At 47.1% G+C, this 25,249-nt stretch overlaps 1 protein-coding gene across 1 annotated transcript; it reads right to left on the bottom strand.

Annotated features, from left to right (window-relative positions):
* Positions 1 to 348: 348 nt before the first annotated feature.
* On the bottom strand, positions 349 to 23,383 carry FBXO16 (F-box protein 16). The gene is made up of 8 exons (XM_010228594.2): positions 23,248 to 23,383; positions 19,454 to 19,489; positions 13,296 to 13,502; positions 11,789 to 11,953; positions 10,988 to 11,220; positions 5,611 to 5,716; positions 2,117 to 2,339; positions 349 to 534 (listed from the first exon to the last, which is right to left on the bottom strand). Exons 1-8 carry the CDS (start codon positions 23,341 to 23,343, stop codon positions 467 to 469), a joined length of 1,134 nt encoding a protein of 377 aa, XP_010226896.2. The 5' UTR covers positions 23,344 to 23,383; the 3' UTR covers positions 349 to 466.
* Positions 23,384 to 25,249: the final 1,866 nt, after the last annotated feature.

Here is a 25,249-nt window from a genome sequence, read left to right as displayed (position 1 = left end):
AGATCATGGAGTTGCTGTGTGGAACTGGAGACATTTTCCCTGAGCCTTTGGCTTTGTAGTGAGGACACCACTTATATCACTGGTGGCTGGTGAGAACCTTCCCTTGCCCATAGAGAGATAAATTTTCCTGTAATTCCTTGGGAAAGCATTCCAGAGGAGCTCAGGCCATGGGATGTGCCCTGAGATGCCCGGGTGACACAGGGAAGCTCAGCACAACGAGGACGAGTGTCTCTAGCAGGGTTCTGCACGGGCAAGTGAGAATGGGCCAGGATCTCCTTGCCCATTTCCAGGTCAATGAGAATGTCCCTTTTAGTGACAGCTGATAAAAATAAAGCTGGGTCCTTAGGAAGGATTCAAAAGCGGCAGCTCTTCACTGAGCACAGCCTGGGATTCACTTAATGCTCCTGTTGTTTCCCAGGCAGATAAGCCTTTGTTCTGCTGCCATGAAAGACACTCCGGATCCTCCTCACTCCGTATCAGATCCTTGGTTTGAGGGAGGAATGTGCCATGGCTGCGCCTCAAACACTGGAGGTGCTAGAAGGAGAAAAAAATGTGAGAATCAGATACATTTAGTTAGAGAATTCAGATTTTAAAGATAGTTAGGTACTTAGCCAATCCTTGGGATTTTGGTGGCATTTAATACTGCAAATGCCTTTACAAATCTGGATAGGATGGAAGGACTGTCTCCATTCCTTATCTCATTATACAGAAAATAAAAAAATGTCAAAACCTCTTTAATCTTCCTGCCCACCTCTCTGCAAGTCAGCCTGGTGCAGCTCAGCTGGAACACAAGCCCCAGACTGCTGCATTTACCCTGGGAAAAGTCCAGCAGAGGTCTGAGGGAGGTCACTGAAGGAATTAAGGGAAGATTTATACCAAAAATGTATAGTTTTGCCTAGCAAATTGCCCCTAATCCAGAAGCAATCCCCCAGAGACAGTTCACTGTGGTAATTTTTGGATGGCAGTGCTGGGGTTCGTAGGTAGCTGTAGGCTTGTCTGAGGGCCTGGTTTTAAATTTCTATGGGCTGGATGGTTCTGCAGCGAGCTCCATCCCGGCACCTTTCCCAGTGTGTTATCCCCAGTCTGTGTTTAAACCCTTTCCTCTGTCTCCCACGGAAGGATTTGGGATCAGTCATCTGCCCCGTGGGCCCTCTTTGTGGGGGTTGGCCTGTGCACCTGCTAATAATGCTGGAAGCTGGGAAGATCCTGCAGGTCTCCACATGCTCCGTTCTCCTCCTCCTACATGGGATCATTACAGCAGTCACTGCCTTGTAGGAGCTGCCCTCACTCTACAACCTCTTAAAATCCTACACAGCATCACGGTAGATGTCTTCTTCCCTTGTCCACTCCAGGTTCTTTATCCACAACCCCTGTTTGTCTGCTGAAAAATAACCAGGGGTCCCAAACTGCAATTCCTACCTGGACAACTCCCTTGTGGACCACGAGGACTTCCACCTCCTGCAAAAGCACGGAGTGCTTCTGAGACACCAAATATCCACCCAGCAAACCACAGACCCTCGGGAGGACCTTCTGGAGGTGCTGGGTGTACCAAGAGGTCAAGTCTAACGGAAGAGCTGCCCAAGCCAGACTTTATGCCAAATGGCATAAAATTCTCAATGGTGGCAGTTTGCCTCCTTATTTTTGGAAGGCCCTCACATACCCGCTCCTTTCTCAGCTGTTCTGGAAGCTGCTTTCTAATTTGCTGAATAACCCAGTAATACCCATTCCTCCTGGCATCCAGCCAGGGCCTGGCAGAGTCGATGGACTTTGGACTGAGCCCCCTGTGAATTTGCACCTCTGATTCCTTGCTTTGCCATGGAATTTTACAGAGCTAAACTCACAGTGAAGCCCTTGGTGTTCCTGGTGGCCATGACAGACAGGTGGATCTAGTAATGGCTAGATTTGAAATTTTGGGCCATATGTTCACTTTCCAGGCAGCAAAACACGTCCATTTGTATTCCTACCACCCCGAATGACCACCTCCTCCCTTGCCTGCAAGAATAGGCTTGCTTTGCTTTGCCCACAGGAATATTCCTGCACCTTCTCCTTCCCTGTGTGCGCCGAGCTCGGATGGGATCTACAGGAGCCTCCAAATGAGACGGGAGAGCCTACTAACATGGACAGCTGCTGCGTGTCCTGCTGGAGTCCTTCCTCCCTCTTTCCCGCCGCGTCGGCGCTGCCGCTTGCACGGGCGCTGGTCGGATCCCCGCGTTCCACCGGGAGCTTTGGACGAGGGTCTTCACCGCTGCTTTGCTGAGGATTCCCGCGGGCTGGCGAGCGGCCCAGCTGGGACGACCGGGAGTTTTCGGGACAGACTCGAGATCTGCCGAAAGTGACAGCTAGGAAGAGAAGGCAACAAGTGTCGTGTTATCCTACCAGCCCCAGAGGAACCAACAATGCTGGGGCCCTTTGAGATCTTTAATCTATAAATTGTATCCCTAACTTATGACAGGAGCATCACTTTGTATTATTGCACGGGGGCTCTGGTATGTGCTAACCTTAAGGACAAAAGAACCCAATTAGAAGTTGATGTCAGCAAGGCCAAACCCTCATTAATTGACTCTCCACATTAACTCACAAGTGAATGTGCAGATTCTCCCCCATGCTGCTGGCTCCAGCTCCTCCCGGTCCCGCCTGCTCTTTGGGAGTCTCGCAGTGCAAACCATGTTCATATTAACATTGTTCAATAACCAATTTCCAATCGGAATAAAAGTCGAGCAGAAAAATATCCTAGCAAGACAGTGATTGTTTATTCCTTGAAAAATGTCCTAAATATTTAAAAAGCACAGGGGAAAGCGCTGCAGACCAACACCCTTGGCTCTTTACTGGATACAAATGACTTGCTAAGGATAATGAACACTACAGAATGGAAGGACTTATGTGGAAACTCATTAAGAAGCAACAAGGGCAGATAAGTTTGATGTGCAACTAGTGCCCACAGTGACAAGGCTGTGCAGAAAGACACAGCCTCTCTTGGCAAAGAGAAGTAAAGCCCAAGGCCAGGCTATGCCTTTAAAATTAGAGTCACGTATATAAGCTGAGCTTGAATTTACAACATTATCCTGAGTCATTTTCCCTCTCAGGAGCAGTCCCATGAAGTTCAGAAGAATTTCTTGTACGAGTGAGTAAAATTCAAAATAAGCTTTGCAGGATATAGGTGGTGTCAATACACCCTGCATGGGGCTGTAGTGTCTGTGCCTAGAGCCCCTGATATTTGTGTGGGATATGTCCCACATAACATAAACGTGATCCGTACTTGAAACTCCTGGGCAAGAAGATATAGGAAAATTTACTCCTGACTTCAAATGCTGGAGTCTCCTTCCCTTAGGATACAGGCGGTGAGGCAAGAGCGACTGCTCCTGTCAAAAAGATGTTTAGGGAGTGCTAAAAATAAGGCAGTGATTCAAGAACGGCCGTGAAGGTGGAGTACCTCAAACAGCAACAAGCAGAGAGCTGAAAGGCAAACCCAGCATTGCAGCAATCGCAAAGCACCGCCAGAAGCACCAAGCTGCAGAGCTTCCACCTTCCTAATAAAGTAGCTGGGAATTACAGTGCTGGGAATTACACAGCCTTAAAGTCAGGCATTTTCCACGCTACAAACCAAGGGGAATCACTGTTTCTTCCAGGAACTTCCCGGAGCTCCGTATTCCCCGTGCACTGCAGGGACGTGAGCCTTGCACGCACGCTGGGAGGAAGGAACGTGGCCCTTCGCTCAGAGACCTAATTTACTTTAATGCATTGTAATTTACTAGTTATTGTAATTTACCTAATTCACCTTAATTTACTTTAATTTATTGTAAATTAAATGTGGGTCTTGTGTCTTTTCTGCCGCTATTTGCCTGATTACTAATAAACTCCCCAACCCCACAAGTTTACTGGGAGGAAAACTGATTCACCATATGCCAACCTGGAGCCAGTGGAGGTAATTCCAGGAGTTAGGTCATGACCTTAATTACTTTTTTCCCTTCCATTTTGGTGTTCAGCGGGTGTTGTTTAGCCTTCTGCTCTGGAAATTGGTATAATAGCCCTTTACACATCTTCCCTGTTGGTTGTAATATCCTTCATTCTCATTTTCTTGGATCATTGATCTGTTCCTTTGGCAGCTTCATTTTAATATGACTGGATGTTTGCTTGCTTGGGGCACTTATCCTTTCAACATATTTCATTTGGCTTCCAAGGAGGCATTAAGCCTCTTTATTTGCACTTGATTAAATATGAGTGTTTTTAACAGGTCTTCATTTCAACAAGATTCCCCAGTGCTAATAATAATAAACAGAGATTAACTCAGGATAATTCCTAGTTATATATATTCTTTTTCTGTGCATCATCCTATATTTTTCTTTATTGTCAGGTAGTGTTGTAAACAGTAATGGCCAGTATAACAGCAGGGCTGTAATTTGGGATTACATGGAGAATAAATAAGACAACTTTGCATCTTATAGCAAAACCTCCCACTGATGTTACACAGGAGAGAACTTCACATCGGGAGCCAGCCTGGGTACCTGTGTCTTTCTGATTGTGAGTTGCTGGTTAAATAGCTTAGAAGATGACAGAATTTTCCAAAAATCTGGGAAAGAAGACCAAAGTCACCTTTTTCTACCCTGAACTAAGAACCATTCACTTCTGTGCTGACAAGAAAACAGTTTTAGATTTGGAACAAGAAGCCACAGTGGAATGAATCTCTGTAAGGGCTCTCTGATCTAATGGCTGCTTGAAGCAGCCTTTGGAGAATGCAAATCGTAAGACATGGGCTGAATAACTTTAGTGATATTTTCTGTTCTTTAACAGTGACTGAATCCATTTCCTGGCAGACAGGCTGTATTTGGGTCAGGAGAAGGCCTCCCAGTCTCAGGAAACAACGCGTCTCTTTCATGTTAACCTTTTTTAGCTCAACTCACATGTGTTCCCTACATTTCATCAGTTAGGAGGCACATCCCCAGTTTGCAAAACATCCACTATGCTTGTAAATACGTCCTTCTTCTGGCAGTTGTTTGTTGCTACAGCTACAAAAGCTGAGACTCATAGTGCTGCCTGCAATCCTGACTTCCCTGCCCTGCTTTCATGTGAGGATGCCCTGTTTTAGCAGCAAGGAGTGCCATGAATCCGCAGTATTAAGACCTAAGGGCTGCCTGCTCCGGCTTGGTGCAATGAGCAAAGCATAAATCGACACCAGACTACAACGCTCAGAAGTTGTGAGCGCAGAGGAGCAGCTTTGGGCAGAGATTTAAGTGTCCTAAGAGAGCTGATGCAGTGCTTTGTGAAGCATGGAAACTGGCTGGCAGGATACTGGGCTGAAAACTGTGACAAAAATCAGTGTCCACACACACAGAGTGCATTTCCCACCAAGGCAGATGGACCATGTCTAGGCTGCAAAGAGATTGTCTCCGGAGCAGCCTGCCATGGTGTTCTGCTTATATCCCTTACATCCCTTACATCCCTTCTGGCTGGATACCTCCCTCGGGGACAAGCAGCAAATGTGCCTGGCAGCCTGAGAGCCAGGAGCAGAATTTCACAGTTCCCCAAGTTAGCTCCGTGCTCTGAGCTAAAATGTTGCTGGGAGCAGCTGACACGGGGCCCTGGCTGCTCCGGTCGCATCCCGGGAATACTCACCAGGGAATTTGTCTTCCGGAGCTCGGGAGCTCCTCGGGCCGGTTTCTTTTTTTTCTCGGCCGCCTGACGACTCAGGTCTGGGGTCTCCCCTCCTCCTTTCCTCCTCCTGCAGGTGGAACAGAACAGCATTAATAAGCGCGATGCCGTTGCTTCCCGAAGCTGGAGAAGAGGAAAATCCATTCCAACAGCCTCCCAAAAAGACGCGGCTTAAGCTAAAACATTTTATTTTGCCCTGGTAGCAGCCTAAGAACACACAGCCAGGTCCTGTGGCTCACAGGAGGGCAGTAATTCGCTATTTTCTGAGTTGCTGCAACCTCCCTGCACTTAAACACGCGCCTGTAGCTTGAGGCTTCCTCATTTAAGCTGAAACAACATAACCAGCTTTGCATCCACTTAAAGGGATTCCCAGAAAGGCAGGTACCTGTTTAACTCAATCTATCTGAGAATCATTAGTTCAGTCAGTGCAACCTGTGACATAAACAAGGCGTGAGGATTGCCCTTCCAAAAAGTTGTTTATTCAATGCTTTTGCAGTCAAACACTTTTTTTTTCTTGCATATGTATATACACTTGCATGCAGCTATTATTAAAGTCCATGTAATTACCTGGCAGAACAGGAATATTCCACAGTGTGAAAATAAGTGAAGTACACTGGAATACAGCCTGCTGACATGTCATACCTATTTCTGGTGTAGAAAGCTACATTAAAGCTTTTTTTATGAACTCAGGTCATAAACACATTTGCTCTGAAGGCATTTGTTCCCCTTCCACATTTTCTGCAAATGATTTTGCAGGAAACTTTACAAAAGCAGTGAATTTGAAGCAGGACTCCAATGTGCTCTCTGTGCTCATCTACCAGCTCTGGCACCAGCGTTCCTGGTCTCCTGGGAGGCATGCTAGAATACACATTATGGATGCAAAACCATGAATATATGGGATAAAAACTGCCTCAAAAAGTAACATCCCTCCCACAGGGAAACAGGGCCACACACACAACAGCCCCAAGTCACCCAAGAGCACTTGGAGTCTGTTTTTCTATAGCCCCACACTAGGCTGCACTTGAAGAACCACAAAGACAAATCAGACCCGTTATTTCAAAGAGCAAATTGGGGAAAACGGCAGCTGTTCATAAACACTTCGCTAACAGCCAGGAGAGAAAATCCGATCCAATTATAGGGAATGATAGGGTCATCCTTGGACAGATGCTTTCCTTTTTGCCCGCCTCGAGCGCTGCCTCCTCGAAGCCAGGACGGTCGCAGGAGGGGAAGGAGCTTTAATTTGGTTGTCACCAGAAGTAGCACGGCTCTTCCCCGACGCCCAAGGACACAAGCCTGGCAAGGAGCCAGCGCTCGGATCAGGATTCTTTATCCATGATAAAAGTGGGAGGCAAATCCCTTGATTTATTGGCAGCGAGCAGCACGAGCACCAGATGCCTTCCGGCAGGGCTGTGCACGCACGGAGCTGCAGAAACGCCCCTCCTGCTCCTCTCCGGGCGGGCTGCGCTCCAGCAAACCTGGGGAAAAAATGCTGATTTGTTCCCCATTTCAGATAAAAAGTCTCATTTCACCTTTGTGATACTGCTTTGCATCCCGGAACAGACAAATCCGTCCTCGCTGGTCTCTGTTTTCTTAGTATCTGGAAGGAAAAACTACCTGGACAGTTCAGGTAGGAAACAAACCCGGCCTAAGAGCAATCACCCTATGATAAACTGCACAGAAACATAGAGCAACGCCGCAGGTCACTGCTATGATTCCAGCATGGGATTCTCACAACCCCTTCCAGGCAATCTGGAACTCAGGCCCTGCCTGCATCTTTTCTCCTCCTCTGCACTCCCTCGGCTCTGCTCTTCTTTTCCCTGCTCAGTGATGATGAAGCTTCTGCCACCTTCTCCCACCTAAATGAAATCTTCTCCTCGATGACATGAACAGCAGCCCTGGCCACACCAAACAGCTCCCCTGGTTGCTCCACAGAAAGCTCTTAGTTTGTTTTACAAAGGTAAATCCCCTAAGTAAGGACACGTTCTCCCCTTCACAGCAGGGGAGTTTTGGTACCGCTGAGGAAGGGAGCATCTTAGCTACTGGTTCCTCTGAAAAGACCAGCATGGAATCAGATGACACCTCTGCCATTTGGGTGACATTTCAGCCACACATTTAACAGCAGATTCCGATGAGTGGGAGTGTTCCTACCTCTGTTTGGACTAGGGGAGTATATAGCATGAGGTCCTGCAAAGAGAAGATTTGGATGAAATGCAAGAGTGAGGAAAAAAAATCTTTTTTTGTTACCTTTCAAATTCTGCAGAATTTAACCTGACATTTGGCAGGTGAACTTTGATTCAAAGCAGCAGCCAGCGACTAGTCTTGTGCACAGCTTTGATCACAGCGTCAGGTATTCCTTTGATGTAATCCTGTTTATTCACCAAGAATTTTCTACAAGTCCTGTTTTCTTCAACACAGCAGAATCCAAACAGAAGCAGAATGGTTTCTCTGCGGGGCCTCCAGCCCCATCCCTAGAGCCCCCCTCTCAGCCACCGCTTTGGCTTTTGGCTGCTCCCTGGTAGTTCTGCTGTGTCTTTTGGATTCGCTCAGGATGTGCAATGAGAAATTTCTGGTTCCTCTTTATACACATTGACACCACGACAAACCTCATTTGCCTGTGAAACACTGTGATTTGGGAATCTAGCTTTAGGAATCTCAATGAAATTCAGAGATTTCATTTCTCTTGGCATTTGGTTTACAGGAACAGCCCATGTTATGCCCTTGAGCTCCAAGAATTCATCTGACCTGAAGAATGACTGTACCTCAAGCAGCCTGGAGGGACAGAGACTTTCATCTTGGCTCGTTTTACTGTGCTGCTCCCAACATGGGTCGGTCCTGGTCCACATAAGCTGGTAGGTTTTGGGTGGGATTCACCAGCTTGTGCAGGGTTCGTGTGTGCCTTCCCAGCCCAATGGATGAGATGTCCTCGTGCTGTCACTGACACATGGCCCAGGTCTGCCCGCACTGCCCCTTGGCTGCCATGGCCACCTCCAGCCAGAGCTGCAATTTGGGAAAGCCCACGAGGGAATCATAGAATCACAGAATGCTGAAGGTTGGAAGAGATTTCTAGAGGTCATCTAGTCCAACCCCCTGCACACGCAGGGTCACCTAGAGCACGTGGCACAGGACTGCGTCCAAGCGGGTTTGAAGATCTCCAGAGAAGGAGACTCCACAACCTCTCTGGGCAGCCTGTTCCAGTGCTCTGGCACCCTCCCTGCTAAGAAATTTTTCCTTAAGTTCCTGGGGAACTTTTGGTGCTTCAGTTTGTGGCCATTACCTCTAGTTCTGTCAGTGGCCACCAGTAAAAAGAGGCTGGCCCCATCCTCCTCACTGCCTCCCTTGAGGTACTTCTAGACACTGCTCAGGTCCCCTCTCAGCCTTCTCTTCTCCAGCTGAACAGGCCCAGCTCACTCAGCCTCTCCTCACAGGGCAGATGTTCCAGGCCCCTGATCATCCTTGTAGCCCTGTGCTGGACTCTCTCCAGCAGCTCCACATCCCTCTTGTCCTGTGGAGCCCAGAACTGGACACAATACTCCAGATGTGGCCTCACCAGGGCTGAGTAGAGGGGCAGGATCCCCTCCCTCGACCTGCTGGAGATGCTCTTCTTAACGCACCCCAGGATCCCATTGGCCTTCTTGGCCACGAGGGCACACTGCTGCCTCATGGTCAACTTGTTGTCCACCATGACACCCAGGTCTTTCTCTGCAGAGCTGCTCTCCAGAAGGTCGGTCCCCAGCCTGTACTGGTGTCTGGGGTTATTTCTCCCCAGGTGCAGGACCTTGCACTTGGCCTGACATCTTGCTGCTCCTGCTGCCAACAGGGAAGAGGAGGAAATTCCGGAGTCACCATCTGCCAAGGACTGAAGAAGGGAAGTCACCACGTGGAGCCTTAGCTGGAGCTGATCCGGGCTGCAGAAGGGACTCTGCCGACCAGGTATCCAAAGGAAAGGAGTGAATTTTGTTATAGGAGCGAGGAGCTGGGTTGGCACCTGAATGGCCTCAACTCGCGCTGCAGCAGAGCAGCGAAAGCCGCTGTGCAGGAGACGCACGCGGGCAAGTGCTCGCAGCTTAAGTGATATTAAAAGGAGAGCCTTGGTAAATGAGGAAATCTCATTTCTCTCCTTGCAGTAATCCTCTGTAATTACAGCTAACTGCCAGCTTTGCTGGAACACTGCGCATTAAAATGTTCTTCATGCAGAAATGGATAGAAGTTCGGGTTTCACCGAGGAGAAGCAAACACAGCCCAGGTGCTTCCTGGAGCTTTAGCAGCTCAGAAGCGTTTCCTCCTCCTTGTCTCTGCACCTCCAGCTCAACAGCGGAACGTGCAACTTTTAAACTCTCCAGACAACTTGTCCCATTTTCAACACGTGGCCAGCACAATTCCAAACCCAACAGAAACCTTTTGCAAGCTGCTATATAGAACCATTTAGTGCCACTAAAATAATACCAAGACTTCGACGTGCAACAAGAAGCATTTTGTTAAAGTGTTTGGTTAAAAGCCTCAGTGAGCTCTGCAAAAAATGGTGCTAGAGTCGGGAAACCTACCACAAAAATTGGGTGAGGTAGAAACTGGAAAGCTCTTTGAAGTGATGCAGTATCCTAGTCCTAGGGGACGCGGATTAAAAATGATTCATAAAAGGCTTTTGCTCAGACACTGGGAACTCTGCGGAACACCCCGGAGCAGCGGTGGGTCCAGCAGAGTTAAACACGTTGAGAAAGAGCCCACGTGAGCACATCACTGCTGAGCCCACATCTCCAGTCTGGGGCAATTCACGGGTTGAGAGTTCCTGCGCACAGGGCAAATCTCAGCTCTATTACATGTATCAGTTACCTTCTTAAAGTGCAATCTGGATACTTCAGTGTTTTAACTGGTTACCAAGGATCTTGCTGGCACGGTCAAGAGGGATGGGCAGCATCTCAGCACAAGCTGCAGGGTGAGAATCTCTGTGGACGAGCTTCCCTTTTCACCAGATGAAACTGATGGAAAATCTGAGATTCTGAAAACATGTGATGCCAGCTGTGTCAAAGGAAGACACAGGGCTGCCTTAGCACAATTTGATATGCAAAATTATGCAAGGGAAAATAAATGGCTTTCTCGTGGTGGTTGCTGAACAGATAATTCTGGGAGCTGAAGGACTGATGGTGCTAGGCAGTCTCTCTCTGGCAGTCCAGCTACAAATACTCCTCATTACTTAAATATTATGTAGCAGATACGCACAAGTATATAGCCCCACACATGCACCCTTATTCTAAAGCTCTTTTCAGCCAGGAGATGCTCACAGGGCTTCCTAAGGACACGGACATGCCCCATGTCACACCGAATGCCACAGGGAAGATCCTCTTACGCCTGCCTCGCCTGCTCGATGGGGTCGTAGTTGTCGAGGTAGTTGAAGCGGACGGTGTCCGTCGGATGCCTGTCGGACGAGCGCCACGGCGGCAGCTCTTTCTTCTCCTTGTCTCTCCTCTTTCCTAGCACAGAGGCCGATCTCAAAGCTGATGACAGGGAAAGTTTCCCCTCTGGGACGTTGCTCCTTACCGGCTGCACATCAGTAACTACAAACTCATCCTTTGGAGGGGTCTGATAGGAGAGAGGAAGAGAAGAAAGGACATTTTAGGCTTTAATGAGAGTGCTATCTGTGTGCTTAACTCTCCATTGACTACAAAGTGAGCCTGAGGGAACAGGTTAGAATTAGAGATATGACTTTTTAAAATGTTTAATGGAGACCAGAAGAATCCCACCTTCCTAGCCTCCAAACCAGGCACCTGGGAACCTGAGGAGAAACCCACGACCTCCGAGCAACGCTCCACCTCCAGAAAATGGCCCTGCCAACTGTGAAGAAGACAGAAAGAGACAACTCCAAGGGATTTAATGGGCTGCCTGTGTGCTTTTCTTTCAACACACAAGCTAAAATGACTCTGAAAATGGAGCATGGGAGAGGTAGGGTGCCCAATTTCTGCTTCTCAGAGGACCTGATCAATGGAGCTGGATATGCTCTGGAAGCTGGGAAAGAAGAGAAGGCAAATGCCTTGAATACTGTCCTCATATATCTTCTATTTTATTAGTGCAAGACTATAGAAAGATAAAGAGATAAAGGACTTATAAGCCCTGCTGGCCCTGACTTTTCCCACTGGAGGTAGCTACCTACCTTTGGCCTTGTGACACGCAGCTCTTTCACCATCTCAATGTAATGTTTCTTCCAGATTCCTTGCTCAAATGGGGTTGGGGAGAAGTTGATATACCAGCCAAAACGTAGGCACTTCAGCATCCAGAGCTGATCCAGCTCCGACAGGTACTTCCAGTGCCAGCTCACCTGCAGATGCCCAGTAAAGTAGGTGTAAGAGTAGAGCAAAATCTTGGGCATGCAAAATGCTAATAATGGGCTAGAGAGCATCCCCTGTTGATAAAGATCCTCTTCGTGCTTAAAACTAGGACAGTTCTGTTTATGCACCATTTAAACCCAAATTCAAGGTCTTTGTGAGCAGTGAGCAGTGCATGGGCTGAATTCCTCCCAAATCACTCTTCCAGAGGACACATTCCAGCCTGTTTGAAGTAACTCCCTCCTTTCTACTCAATGAACATACACAGGCCTGAAAGAAAGACTTTATGAGCTACCACTGGCAAACCCAGCAATAATGCCCCCCCAACACTGACAGACCCATTCTCAGTGTTTTCTGTACCTTCATGTTTGCCATTATACTCCGCCATGCAGCCACCTTGCATCAATACTTCTTCCTGCCTAAGGGCAAACACTTTTATTTGCACAGCCGTGCTTATAAACACAGTTATCCAATGATATGACACAAACAGCCTCATAAAGTGAGAAAGAAAGTACTTACCTAATGTCTTACCTAAGTAAGACATTTCCTAACCTGTCTTCTCCCTTCCTGTGAATGAATAGTGGGAGTTGCATCTACATAAAACATGAAGTGTTTTATGGAGAAAGATACTAGAGCGAGCTTTAACAAGCTGAGGTTTTGATTTACCAGTTTTATTATCTGGAGGACTATGTTAGAGTGGTGATCATGTCACCAAGATCTGAATTTATTCAGAACATTTCAGGTACTGCCTCATAGCATTTTATGCCTTGCAGACTTCAGAGAAATAGCAGACCAAATCCCTAGGCACTGTATTCAAAACCACCTCTGTAAGGTCACTGCTTCCCCGCATCCAACACTTCAGCTTCGAGCATTTTACAGCATCTGGTGTTTGCTGTCATTTCTCTTAAAGCATCTTATCCAGTTCTTTGCAACCCACATGGGCCAATACTTTCCAAAGCAAGAAATGCTTCTGCACACAGTGCAAGGCACTTTAAAAGAGCACGGTTTTCAGAAAGAGCCTCCTTCTTCAGAACTGACCTTGTAAAGTGTCACGAGTCAAAAGCCTCAGAGCTGAGCAGAGCTGAGCAGCCAAAAACACTCTTCCCTTTTGTAAATCTTGGCTGCTCTGACTCAACTCTCAGGATGGATCTGTGCACGTGCAGTATTGAGCATCATGCAGGAGTCCTGCACCGGGCTGCCAGTCCTGAGGACGTTCTGGCTTTGCAAAAAACAGCACTGACACGTAGCATAAACTACAGCTGCTTCCTTCTGGTTCCTTTTCTTACCTGGTTTGACCTGCCCTGCTGCACCTCAGCTACGTGTCTGCTTCCTCACCTGTGCACACCGACAGAGGCTCCGAGGATCCAGGAAGGAGAAGATGTACAAGGAGAGCACCCGGGGGAGCTGCGTGGTGAAATCCAGCGCCGCGGCGGGGACTCGCTCCTGCAGGTGCCTGGCGCAGAACTTCTGCTGCGCCGGGGAGCAGCGCTCCAGCAGCTCCCCCAGCACCCTGCGCCTCTGCGCGTCCGTCCACTTGTCAAACTGAAGGGAAAAAAACAACAAAAAAAGGAGCTTCAGCCTCTGAGAAACCTCAGCTTCGCTGGTTAAAGTAAAGCACACATTTAAGGCAAGGCAAAGTGCAGAAGCAGCGGCTTCTGATGACTCATTCCAGGGCAAAGCGAGCACACAGAGACAAATGGAGATGCTCCGTGGAAAAGGATGCTGAAGCCATGGAATTGATGATTTACTGTCCTCCGAGGAGCCAGGATGGCCCAGTCTGGGAGACACTCATGCTCACAAGACTGCTCCTAGAATTAGTTTGGAGCCTTAGCTTCACTCGCGGACAGAAAGAGACGCCAACGCACGGTTGTAGGAGTAGGTCCTAAATCAGAATGAATTCACTGCCAATTCCCTCCCCATCCTGGCACTTATACAGCCCCCAAAACAGCAGTATTTGAGGGCCTCACATGCTGCGATGAGTTTATCCTCGCAGTCCCACTGCACAGGGGAGAAATATCCCCCCATCTCCCTGCCCTGCTCCCAGCAGCTCGGTGGCAGCCACAATCACAGGTATTTAACTCATTTTGACAGCAAATACCTGGTGTCCAGCTGCTGCTGCTAGGAGCAGACGGGAAAGGTCCTGACAGCAGGAATCTCCTGGGAAGGGACTCACCTCATTGCCACAAAAACGAAAAATCAGAGGAAAAAGGGACAGTTCTCCCAATGTTTTGCTTTTTTTTTTTTTTTTTTTTTTACTGTGGATAAATGGTTCAAAGTCGACTGTCCTCTCTTCCCCCCTCAACACAGCAGAACAGAAATTTATATCTATTTTCCTCCATTTCCCCAAAAGATGCTACGGGAAAGTGCGGGACTGGCAGAATTATGGTTTAAAATATACTGTGCACATGAAAGGTAATTGAGAAGAAAGTCATTTAATCCCAGGTCATTTTAAACAACCCTTTGTTTCTTTTTCTTTGGATGTATCTAATTCTAGCACATGAGAAGAAATCCTAAGAAGGAAATAAGGCTCCCACCCTGGCAGACAAGGCTGCAAGACCTTCAGGAAGGCAGAGAGGACAAGAAAGGCGGAATTAGCATTCCTGCCATGAAACCAGCCCAAGAGAAGCAAGCTCCCCAAAGTCCATGCCTTTCCAAGCACAACCAGCCAGGGGAGCAGGGAATACACCCTTTCCCTCCCTGCTTTGCACAGAAATTTCCCCTCTAAAGGTGCTTTGCAGAGGACTAGGTAAAACCTGAAGCAGGATCGAGGGCTTTGACATGTGCTTGGAGATATAAAATGAGATAAAGATGTAACAGGGGACAGGGAGGCCCTGGCTACCCCCTTTTTGGCCTCGGTTGGTGGGGGAGGCTCTGATCCCTGAACTCCCCACGCGCCATCGCAGCCGCATCCCCTGCACCCGTTTGCGGTGATGCTTTGTGTCCCGTGCAGGTGCCGGGGCCAAGGGGGCTTCCTTTCCAAGAGGTTAAATCCGTCCTGTTTTTAACCCTTCCCAGCCCGCCACGGATTCTGCAGCCTGGCAGCCCCTTGCAGCACCCTCAGCCCCTGCTCCCGGGAAAGCTCCGCTTAAACCGGCGCCGCACGGAGCGCGCGGCTTCCTCCCTGCCGCGCTCAGCCCCGGCCATGGAGCGAAGCAGCCGTCGCTGGGCCCTCTTCCAGCACTACCCAGCATGTCCCCGTGCTACACGGGGCTGCCTTTTTCACCAGTTCCTCCCCTCTCCGTGTTACAGCAACCCAACCAGTCGGACCGGATTCCCCTTTGGAACGTGCTGCGCCTTCCCCATCCGCAGCCAGCGATTTTTTTCCCCCCCTTTTGCCGCGTTTCCCGGAGCCGGGATGAACAATGTCTCCGCAGGGAATGCGCGACACAAAGGCTCCGGGGAATGCGCCGGCTGCGCCTGGATTTCGGCGCTCGCTTTGCGATTAATCCCTGAGTGCACAGGCACAAAAAACGGTGCTGACACGAGGGGAGAGCCCAGCGCCCGGGCAGGGCAGCTCAACCCAAAGAGGCCCCGGAGGGCTGGGCGCTTTGGCGGCTTTGAAGGAGCTGCTGACACCGTAGCCCTCCCCTCCGAGCGCGCCCGGTGACACCGGTTCACCGGGTTAAAATCACACGCTCTGCAAAAGGAGGGCCGAATTCTGCGGTCAGCGAGGCTGTTCGGGGGCACTGAGCCACACAGGGGCCTGCAAGGAGCTCCAAGGGGTGGCTGTGGGCAGAAATGGTCTTTGCCTCCCTCCCCAGACAGCCTCTCTCAATCCCGATGCAGGGATTTGTCCCGGCTTGCAGGTGAGAGGAGAAGGGAGGAAGCCCCCAAGCACCAGGTCTCCTTAAGACACACTGATCTTCCGAGCAAAATGTGAAGCTCTTTGCCAGGCCCTTGCACCTTGCCCTTGCACCTCTTCTTTTTTTTTTCTATCATGCACTTAGAAAAAGTCAGCAATTAACCTGACATTCTGGAAGAAATTTTGGGAAGGCTTTTGCAGAACTCTCCGGCCCGGCAGCACATAGTAGTATCCGTGAGCAGGAGCTTCTGCTTCTGCACCTAGCGCAGGGTGAGCTCAAATATACAAATTACCAGCACAAACATAGCCCATGGGGTGACCTGAATCTCTATCCGGGCTCCCCTGAACTGCCTGGACCTCATTAGGTTATAACGGGAATGGAGACGCTCAAATCACCTGCAGACACTTCAGCTCTGGTGTCTTAATCTGCAAATTCAACCTCTGCCTCATTGTCAATTTATTCATCTGGGTATCAGCAAAATAGCAGGAAGTTTTGGGGTAGAGCAAGATGTTTTCATGTTTGTTATATTGATGGGAGGAGTTTTTAGGGGGCAGTGTTGGGAGCATGAAAGAAGCTGAAAGGCAGTGTGTGAAGGCACGTGCCCAGGGTGGGATATAGGAGAGCTAGGATAAAATGGGAAAACAGAAAGAAAAATGTTCATGCTTTCCCAGTTTATCCACCAAAGGGTTTCAGCTGAAAGAGAGCAGCACAACTGATCTTTTGCATGGGTCTGGGTGACCCTGCAGGTGAGAGCACAGCCAGCCCCACATCCCTGGGAGCAGGAAAAGCAGCCCCTTCGGGCCAGCGAGCTGTTTCGCAGCCTGCTTTAGGGACCACAGTTGCCCAAGAGACATCAGTGACGTTCTGTGAAATGATGGCACAAAAGAACTATGTGAAAACGGAGTCCTGAATGCATGCAAATAAAATCAGGGGTAATAAAATTCAAAATATATATATATGTGTATGTATATACAAAGTGTAATCTAATATTTACTTGGCTGTAAAGGGAACCACTGTGGCAATGCTGCTCAGGGCAATCTGTTCTGCCTTTCCAGAAGGCTAAATGGTCCTTCAGTTGAAACAGGTTGAGAAACACTGAGCTGGTTCACGGCCCGCCGCAAGGCAGGATCTGCTCTAGCTAAATCTTCCTGACAAGTGTTTGTCTAACCTGTTCTCCAAAGGCTGCAGCGATGGCGATTCCACCCCTAAGCCCTAGGCAAGCTATTCCAGCAGCGAGCTATCTGCACCACTAGATTTTCCTGATGTCTGAGTTAGATCCTCATAACAGCAATTTGAGACACAATTCCTTGCTCCATGCAGTGTGAGGGGGGAGATAAGTTTATTCCTTTCCTGTTTCAAACAACTTTTATGGGTCATTTGAAGGGTGTTACTATGCCTCTTCTCTGTCCTCCCTAGAGTTAACAGCTGGCTTTCCAATTTCCTGAGACTGTTCTCACCTGCAGCTTATGCTCTGAAGCATCTTCAACTGGTCCTCACTTGAAATATAGCGACCAGAACTGGGGACAGCTCTGCCCTCCAGACAGCCCTTGAAGATATTGGCCTCTATTACAACTACAAGACACTGGCAGCTCATTTTCAGCTTGTGATCCACCATAATTCCCAGTGGGTTTCTTTTCATGGAACTGCTGCACACTTGGGCTTTCTCACTTCTGCAGTTTTTGCAATGACCATTCTTAAACGTAGCACTTTTCACTCATCCTTATCAAAACACATCCTCTTTTGGCAGATTTTTGGCATTCAGGAAATCCCTCCAAGCATGGTATCATCTGCAAACAAATATGTGCTTTCCGTTCCATTGTCCAAATATTAGTTAGAGTATGGATGGGTTCTGGATTTCCAGCCAATAGTCATTTCTGTCTATGCTGAATCCGGGCCCCACAACCCCACTTGGCAGCAGCTTCATCTACTCCTGAGAGCACTAGGAGCCCGTGTGAATCAACAGAAAAAGTCCTGCCAAGGGCCCTGTGATTTTTTTGGCACATTTTCTCCCAAATTGAAGCTGCTCTAGCCTGTGCCACGATGCTGTGTGGTATGTGAGGCCACAAAGGCAGCAAGGAGCAGCTTTGTGCTTTCCTTGCCCTCTGCATTGGTTTGATGGATGCCATAACCACAAGAAATATTAGCTCTAAAGGAGCATGATGACAGCTACAATCCAGTGTCATACGTAGGGTCAGGCATTTAACCCTTCAGAAAATGATTCAGCACTCATGTCAAGGGGAGGCTTCATTTCCAGATTTCGGTTCTTTCACTGGGGGTTCCACTTAACACATATTTGCACTTTTGCCACCATATATCTCAATGGCATTTTAAAATACCAGCAGTTTTCAAGTTGGGTTTATCATGTTAAAAAAGTGGGTTTTGAACAATAATCATTCAATTACTTTGTTCTCTTGGTTTCCGTGAAGTTCCTTATTATCCAAATGCACACAAATGAACAGACTATGGAGAGCACATTTCCTGTAAAGATGAATAATCCTTATGAGCTTAAAATCAAAATAATCATCCTTACAGTGCATCTCACAGGCAAAAGATTTCCACGAGTGAGCTATTGAGCATAAGGAATAAGTGTCACGGTTCAAACAGACTTACTGTGCAAATACTCTTTATCAAAGCCTGCAGATGAGGAGCATCATTTCTATATTTCTATTTAGCTTGTGTATTATATGCAGCCACGTACCCGCTGCTTTGGTTCATTTTTTAAAGATGTGCATTTACTGCAGTAAGCTCCCTGAGCAGGTCCTCTTGTTTGCATAGGAGACAAAGCAGATGTGCTTTCCCCCAATTCCCTTAAATGGATTTTGCCTCAAAAGAGAAAGGACAAGGTGGTACTGAAGCTGTGAGGTTAGGACAGAGGAAATGGTCTGTGGTTGTGCCCTCTGTCAGCAGCTTCCAGGGTAGGTCATGTAAGATTATACTCCTTTAAATCAGTATAACTCCCTTCCTAAGCCATGGAAAGAAATGGGTGTCTCTAGAGACCCATTCTTTCATCCCACAGCAAGTGAGATGAATTACCCCTTGGAAATGCTGCTTTCTCTGTGTGCAAGGAGGTTGTTGTGGCCAGACTAGCCCAGCTCGCGTACCTGTGATCCAGACATTCTCATCTGGCCACAGAAGCCTGTCCTGATTGGCAAACCTGCAGTCACGGGTGGTTGCGATAGACAGATCCTGTCTTAAGTCTCCTCATGTCTCTTATTTTCACCTGCAAAAGGGGTAGCAGCACTTTCCTGTCTCATGTGGGAGCTGTGCATATAATGACAGAGAAGATGATGAGGTGTTCAGTTATTACAGAATTAGGAGCCATATGTGTGCACTTGGCAGATAATATATCCCTTACTAGTTTTTAAAAGTTGCTAGCAGGGGATGGCAGTACTAAACTTCCTCTTTGAAGACTTCACAGACTTTTCACGGGGCTTCTTATCCCATTTCAAAATCATTCTGAAAAAATGGAATGGAATTTCCCAAATTCAAAACTTACAGAGCGTGGACACAGAGGGAATTAAACCCTTACCTTCCTCAGAAGGAGAGCAGTTACAATTCATCACTTCCACACTTACGTTGGTTAAAGGAGCTCCCTTCTTTCAAAACAGGGTATATTTTACAGTCCCATTACGACTCAGAAATCCATGCACTTAAAGGTATGTAAATATATATTTAAAGAGAGAAAGTTACCCATTTTCCAAGTAGGATTCTTCTTTCTTCAAATACCTGGAAAAACATATACACACAAATAAAATTGAATATTTAAAAGGAGAAAAAAAACAGCTTTAAAAACAATCTCTGTAACCTATAAAGATTAAATGGAATTACAGAACAGTTGAGGATGAAAGGAACCCAGTTCAAAGTCCCTGCTCAAAGCAAGGTCAAGTAAAGCAGGTTGCTCAGGGCTGTGTCCAGCTAGATTTGGAATATTTCCAAGGATGCAGACTCCACAACCTCTCTGGGCAACCTGTTCCAGGGTTTGACCACCTGCCCTGTAAAAAAAAAGTCTTTTGTTTTAATGCTTAAATAGATTTTCATATATTTCAGTTTGTGTTCATTGCCTCTTGTCCTTTCACTGGATGTCATCAGGAAATCCAGCTCCGTCATGTTTCCTCCCTCCCACGAGGTGCACTCTGATGCACCCTGATAAAATGCACATGGATAAGATCCCCCCTGAGCTTTCTTTTCCCCAGGATTCACAATCCCGGTCTCTCGTCCTTCTCCTGGGTGTCAGATTCCCCAATTCCTTAATCATCTTTGCTGCCCTGCTTCACGCCTTGCTTAAACTGGAGAGCTCAATGGCAACGAGGATGCTACGGGAGACCGTGTCGACAGCCTTCCTAAAGCCAAGACGAACAAGAGCCGCCGCTCTCCTCTCCTCCACCAAGCCAGTCACCTCATTGCAGAAAGACTTTCTCAGTGCTGTCGGTCTGGTGGAGCAGATGTCGGTGTTAGCTCTGTCTCTCTCAGCAGGAGCATCTCTCATGAGGGGTGGAAAAAATGACATTGCTTTTATTTGCATGTTGACAGTTCTTATTTGCCTTATTTGCATGTGGGACACTTGGCAAAATAAAAAAAGCCCCCTAACGAGCTTTGTATTGGCTGCACTTGGAAAGGATTTGCCACAAGCAAGGGATGAATAGCCAGAGATCTAAGTTTTGGGCTAGATAATTCAAGTGAAACAGGGAGCTATTTATATAACCGAAAGCAATCTTAATGGTCTTTGATCAAAGACAGACACGTATTTGCTTATGGCATTCTTGGAGATACATCTGAGCCAACTCTTTCAGAAGGTTCTGCTTACTCCAGGCACTTGGAAGCATTAACCAGCAACAGAATGGCCCAAAATGGATATAAACCTCCACCACCTTCATCAAGCCCATGCTTACTGTCCTCCCCTTGGAATTACATCCACACACTGCCGAAGTTGGCTGCTCCTGGTCGCAGCTGAAGGCCTGGGATGCTCCTGAGACCTCTCATCTCACATCGATTTCTTCAGGTGGTTTTAATTAAGGTCCAAGCTTGCTTGGCAAATCCCTCTAGCCCTTGGCACAAGTGTCCCTGGGGACTCTTGGACCCCGCTACCAAACTGCTGTCTAGCAGGAGGCCACCTCAGCAGACAACCCTTTGCTCCATGCAGCATGGCCCCACGGGCAGCAGAACTGACGCTGCTCAGTTCTGCTAAGAGTGAACAAGTTGATGCATCCCCTGATTTCACTGCATCCTTAGCTGGAACCCAGCTTTGGCATCTCTCCCTCTAAAACAGCTGCCCACATCCCAGCAATAACCCCCAGAGCTGGGAGAGATGGCAAATTTACTAACTGCCTCTGGGTTGGTTCCAAATAATGGTTGAAATGGGGCTTAAATAGTTAAATGCTTCTGTCTTGGATCAGCTCTGGTCTCTCATAGTCTGTTCTACCAACATTAGAATAGACAACAAGTAGGGCAGACAACAAGTCCACGCTACCTTGCCTAGGCATCTCTTTTCTCCCTATGCTCTCACCTTCTCTTTGGTTTTCACATCGAGCCTCATGACTACAAAGTCTTTTCTTCTTTCCCTCAAGAATGCAGAAATGAACAGAGGGAAATGAGACTGTAGGGAAACGGCACCTTCTCACCCATGAGCTCCCTAAGGATATTAATTTGATTATCTCCCGATTTCAGCTGTTAGCAATGGTTTTGTTGCAACTATTTTTTCCACTAATTCTGCAGAGCCAGCACTGGCAGGGGCACCGTGATAAACGAAACAGAGTTTCAGGTGGATTCATGCTGCAAAAACCTGGATCAGAAACAAATAAACACTTTTTATCATGACTTTCATCACTGAGCACAGGTCTGGCAGATGATGCTACGAACTTCTCTTCCTGGAACATCTTTAAGGGCTGGAGTATACAATGATTCAACGGGAGATCTTAAAGGTTTTGCTGCAGCCCAACACACTTTTGGCTGCCCAAGGAGCACAGAAGTCAGTAGGAAAGGGTGGTTCTAGCCAGGTGGGATGAGACTTTATTGCAAAAAGCGATGGAAAAAAAAAAAGTGATACTTTTTTCTCCATCACTCCAAGAGAATGTAGGAAAGAGACCTTAAAATGATTCAAAGGTTGGAGAATATGCCAGGTTGGGAAGACTTCAAAGGGCTCCATCTGTTTAGTTTATCAAAAAAGATCAAGTGTTGGCTTGATGCAGAGTAAGAGAACTTCCACGAAGAAAAGTATACTGGTTACAGAAGAGCTTAGTAAGTTAGCACCGAAGACAGGAGTGATGGAAACTAATGCTACAGGTATTCAGATAAATGACAAGGCCTCCTCCTTTAGTGGTACAGGCGATTAGCCCTTAGAATAAAAAGATATAAATGATGAAATTTACATTTTTTGATAGCCCCGGGAGGCTGGGTGCTTTCCTGGAAGATATGTTTTTGCCAAATTCTAGTCACTGAGCTCCAGACATGGAAAATTGTGCAAAACCAGAGGACCTGAGAAATCCAGAAATTCAGACTACAGGATGTAATAGCCCCCTCTGAACTAAACTCTATGAATCATCAACAGAAATCTAAACTGAATTTCAAGCGCAGAACATGCGCCTGGTGATGGTACATGAGCCAAAAAGCCTCAGCTGTGTTAGCAGATCCCAGATATAGTTTGCAGAGTGGGAGGTTAGGAAACGCATCCTGTTATTTATAAATTAAGTGCATCACTTCAGTTTCCAAAATATCAAGGCAGCCTCAATGCTGCCAGTCTAGCACAGAAGCCAGGATCTGGGAGCTCAGCCTTCTCCTGGGAGCTGGGATGGAGCACACCAGCCACCTGGAAACTTGGACCGACACTCACTTTGCTTTGAGGTTGAACTGAAGTCTTCTGATGCAAAACAATAATAAAAAGGTTGATTTAGCAACTTCTGCTAAAAAAAGGAACAGATTCTTTTTTAATTTAAAAACAACTGATTTGGCAAAATAAAAAGAAAATACTTGGACTAAATACCTGTATGCTTTAATAACATACAATATTTGATTTTTATATAACATATTGCTTTATATATGTTATAAAGATGTGTTTGTGTGGACACATTTTATATGATACATATATATACTCCTAATAGTAAATAGAATCTGTAAATTCTTCTTTCATTTCTCATGACCTTCACAGGGAAAACCACAAGTTATTTTTATGTGGGGCTTGAGAATTTGAGAAGTGAGCCTGAAAATTTGTCTTAGGATTTGGGAATATTCAAAATTCTGACCAGACAAAGTCCTGAGCAGCCTGCTCTAGCTGAGGCTGCTTTGAGCAGGGGGTTGGACTGGATGGTCCCTAGAGGTCCCTTCCAACCTCAACCATTCTGGGATTCTGTGAATTTGACCCCAAAAATCTCCCCTCAAAAGTAAGGGCACCTTTTCCATTTAGAGGTCAAATCCATCAGGTGATTCAAGCAGTGTCCTCTCTTGTTTAAGTTATTTAGGTTTCAGCCTCTAATGGGTTATGTGGAACTTGCCTTGTCATTCATGAGTTGATGGTTGAGGGGGGTCCACATGCTCATTTTGGTCTGTAGCTTTGGGCCATCCATGTTTTTAGGAGGTGCAAATGCCATAGATTTGTGAGACGGCGGATCCCCTGAGGTCTTGTTGGCTGCAACAAAGAGAATAAAGATCAGCATTATTTCTGCACTCCTCCATGACTGTATGTAGTGAAGATCAAATCACTTGAAGGAAGAACTCAAAGATTTCATCACAAAGCAATTACACAAGCAAATTTCTTGTTAAGTCAGTTGGTAAGACCTTAATTTTATTTCAGATATCTACAATAACCAGGAGAGTGGAGGCTACATTTCCTGACGGCATCTCTGTGCACTAATGTAGCCCAAATAATCAATAATCAAGTAGGTCTTTCCCATCACAGATGCTGAATAGGGCCTCTGCTTTTCGCTGCATGAATAATGACAACAGGGCATTTGCAGCAAGTTAGAATGCAAATGAAAATTCCTTTTCCAGTTGTTGCCACTGAAGATTGTAGACAGCATACTGACCTGGAGTTTCTTTTTTTTTTATGTGATGCCAAATAGGTTTTTACTGATTTTGATGGGCAAATAATGCCAGGTCTCAACGGGCCTGTTTGTTTCTATTACACTCAGCTGAGAGAATTAAATTCAAAACGGTTCAGAATTGACTGAAATCTCTCAGGATTCCGTCTTCAGGCAGATTTTTAAGGACTGTTTGGACAGACCACACGGCTGTGTGAAATCCCAAGCCCTCACTGCTTACCCAGACAAAATTCCTGTCGGTATCAATGGGAGTTTCATCTTCAAAAACACACTGCAGGATCTGTCTGGGCACATCACCTTTTTTGATTAGTTTTCCCTCCCTCTCTCTCCTACGTTATTATGGAATCAAAGAGGAAAAAGGGAGTAAATGAAAGAGCTGCTGTTACACCTCTCTCTCTCCATCTGGTATGGCTCCAATGCTAGAAAATAAGTTCATTACGAGTCTGTTTGTTTCATTTCTTTTTGCTGGAGTTTTTAAAATAATTTCTTACAGACGGGCAGCAATTCCAGCTTCTCACAGAGATACCACTAAGAGCTAAAAGACCTGCAAAGGTTTCCAAGTTTTGCATTCATAAGTTGGCAAAAGTTCTTGTGCTCCTTGTGCGACTCCTTAGGTGCGTTTGGGTAAATGAGATCACTTAGGGGTTTGGGTGAGCTGTATGCTTGTGGTTTTTTGTTTTCCTTTTTACTCCTGCAATGCCCCTGCCCTTGTCAATGCACAGAAGTGCAACATTGCAAGCTGGAGAAACAGCTCCACTGCCAAAAAAAACAGGTTCAGGCAACTATGCCCTGTTTTTCAGGGACAAGCCTCTCCATTAGTCACAAACCCATCAGTTGTCACTGCAGCATGCTCCCGAGCCCGTGTTGCTGTTCCAGTTTGCCTCCCCTCCGAGGCCCTGCTTGCCTGGTGCCTGGATGGCCGTCCTGGCACAGCTCAGCAGTGCTCCTGGACCCACTTGTGCTCCCCACGTGCCAAAAACGGGGCCTGCAGCACCCCTGGCAGAAGCCACATTGCAGCCCCCTGCGCCAGAAATCTGTGTTTGCCTGAACTGAATGTGATACAAGAAACAAGATGGGTAAAGCTGGCTGCAAAGGCAGGGAGCATCCGGGTAGGAGGTGAGTGTAGCCGAGATTTAGGCGCATGGCAAAGCCAGTCTGCTATCCCTGCCAACTGCATCCGGCATCATGGGACAGGCAGGGAGCAATCCAGCAGCAAACCCATACCCAGCATCAGCAGCCTGGGTTGACAGGACAAATTCTTTGGTGAAGCTGGGGCCTTGCAGCGTCACTTTAGAGCACGTTTTATTTGGGTTCCTCCAAGGCATGTGGTGTACACTGGGATCCAGTGAGCTTTTCCATTAAGGAGATCCTCAGTTCCATGTGATGTAGCCAGGAGAGTTGGAAAATCTGGGATTATCTTACCTGTAATACACAGCTGACTTAAAAATTGCATTGC

The sequence above is a fragment of the Tinamus guttatus genome, unplaced genomic scaffold, assembly GCF_059628265.1.
Source record: "Tinamus guttatus ecotype Peru unplaced genomic scaffold, ASM5962826v1 Tinamus_guttatus_pri_ptg000548l, whole genome shotgun sequence".
In the NCBI taxonomy this organism is placed as follows: domain Eukaryota; kingdom Metazoa; phylum Chordata; class Aves; order Tinamiformes; family Tinamidae; genus Tinamus; species Tinamus guttatus.
Note: the sequence above shows the minus strand (reverse complement) of the source record. Positions and strands in the feature narration are given on the sequence as shown.

Coding starts and splice junctions, on each gene's coding strand:
- FBXO16 (XM_010228594.2), bottom strand. CDS start 23,343: ATGGCATTTGCACCTCCTAAAAACATGGATGGCCCAAAGCTACAGACC. Junction 11,221..11,788: donor TGCGTGTCACAAGGCCAAAG/GTAGGTAGCTAC, acceptor CTCTCCTATCAG/ACCCCTCCAAAGGATGAGTT. Junction 535..2,116: donor GACACGCAGCAGCTGTCCAT/GTTAGTAGGCTC, acceptor TTCTCCTTCTAG/CACCTCCAGTGTTTGAGGCG.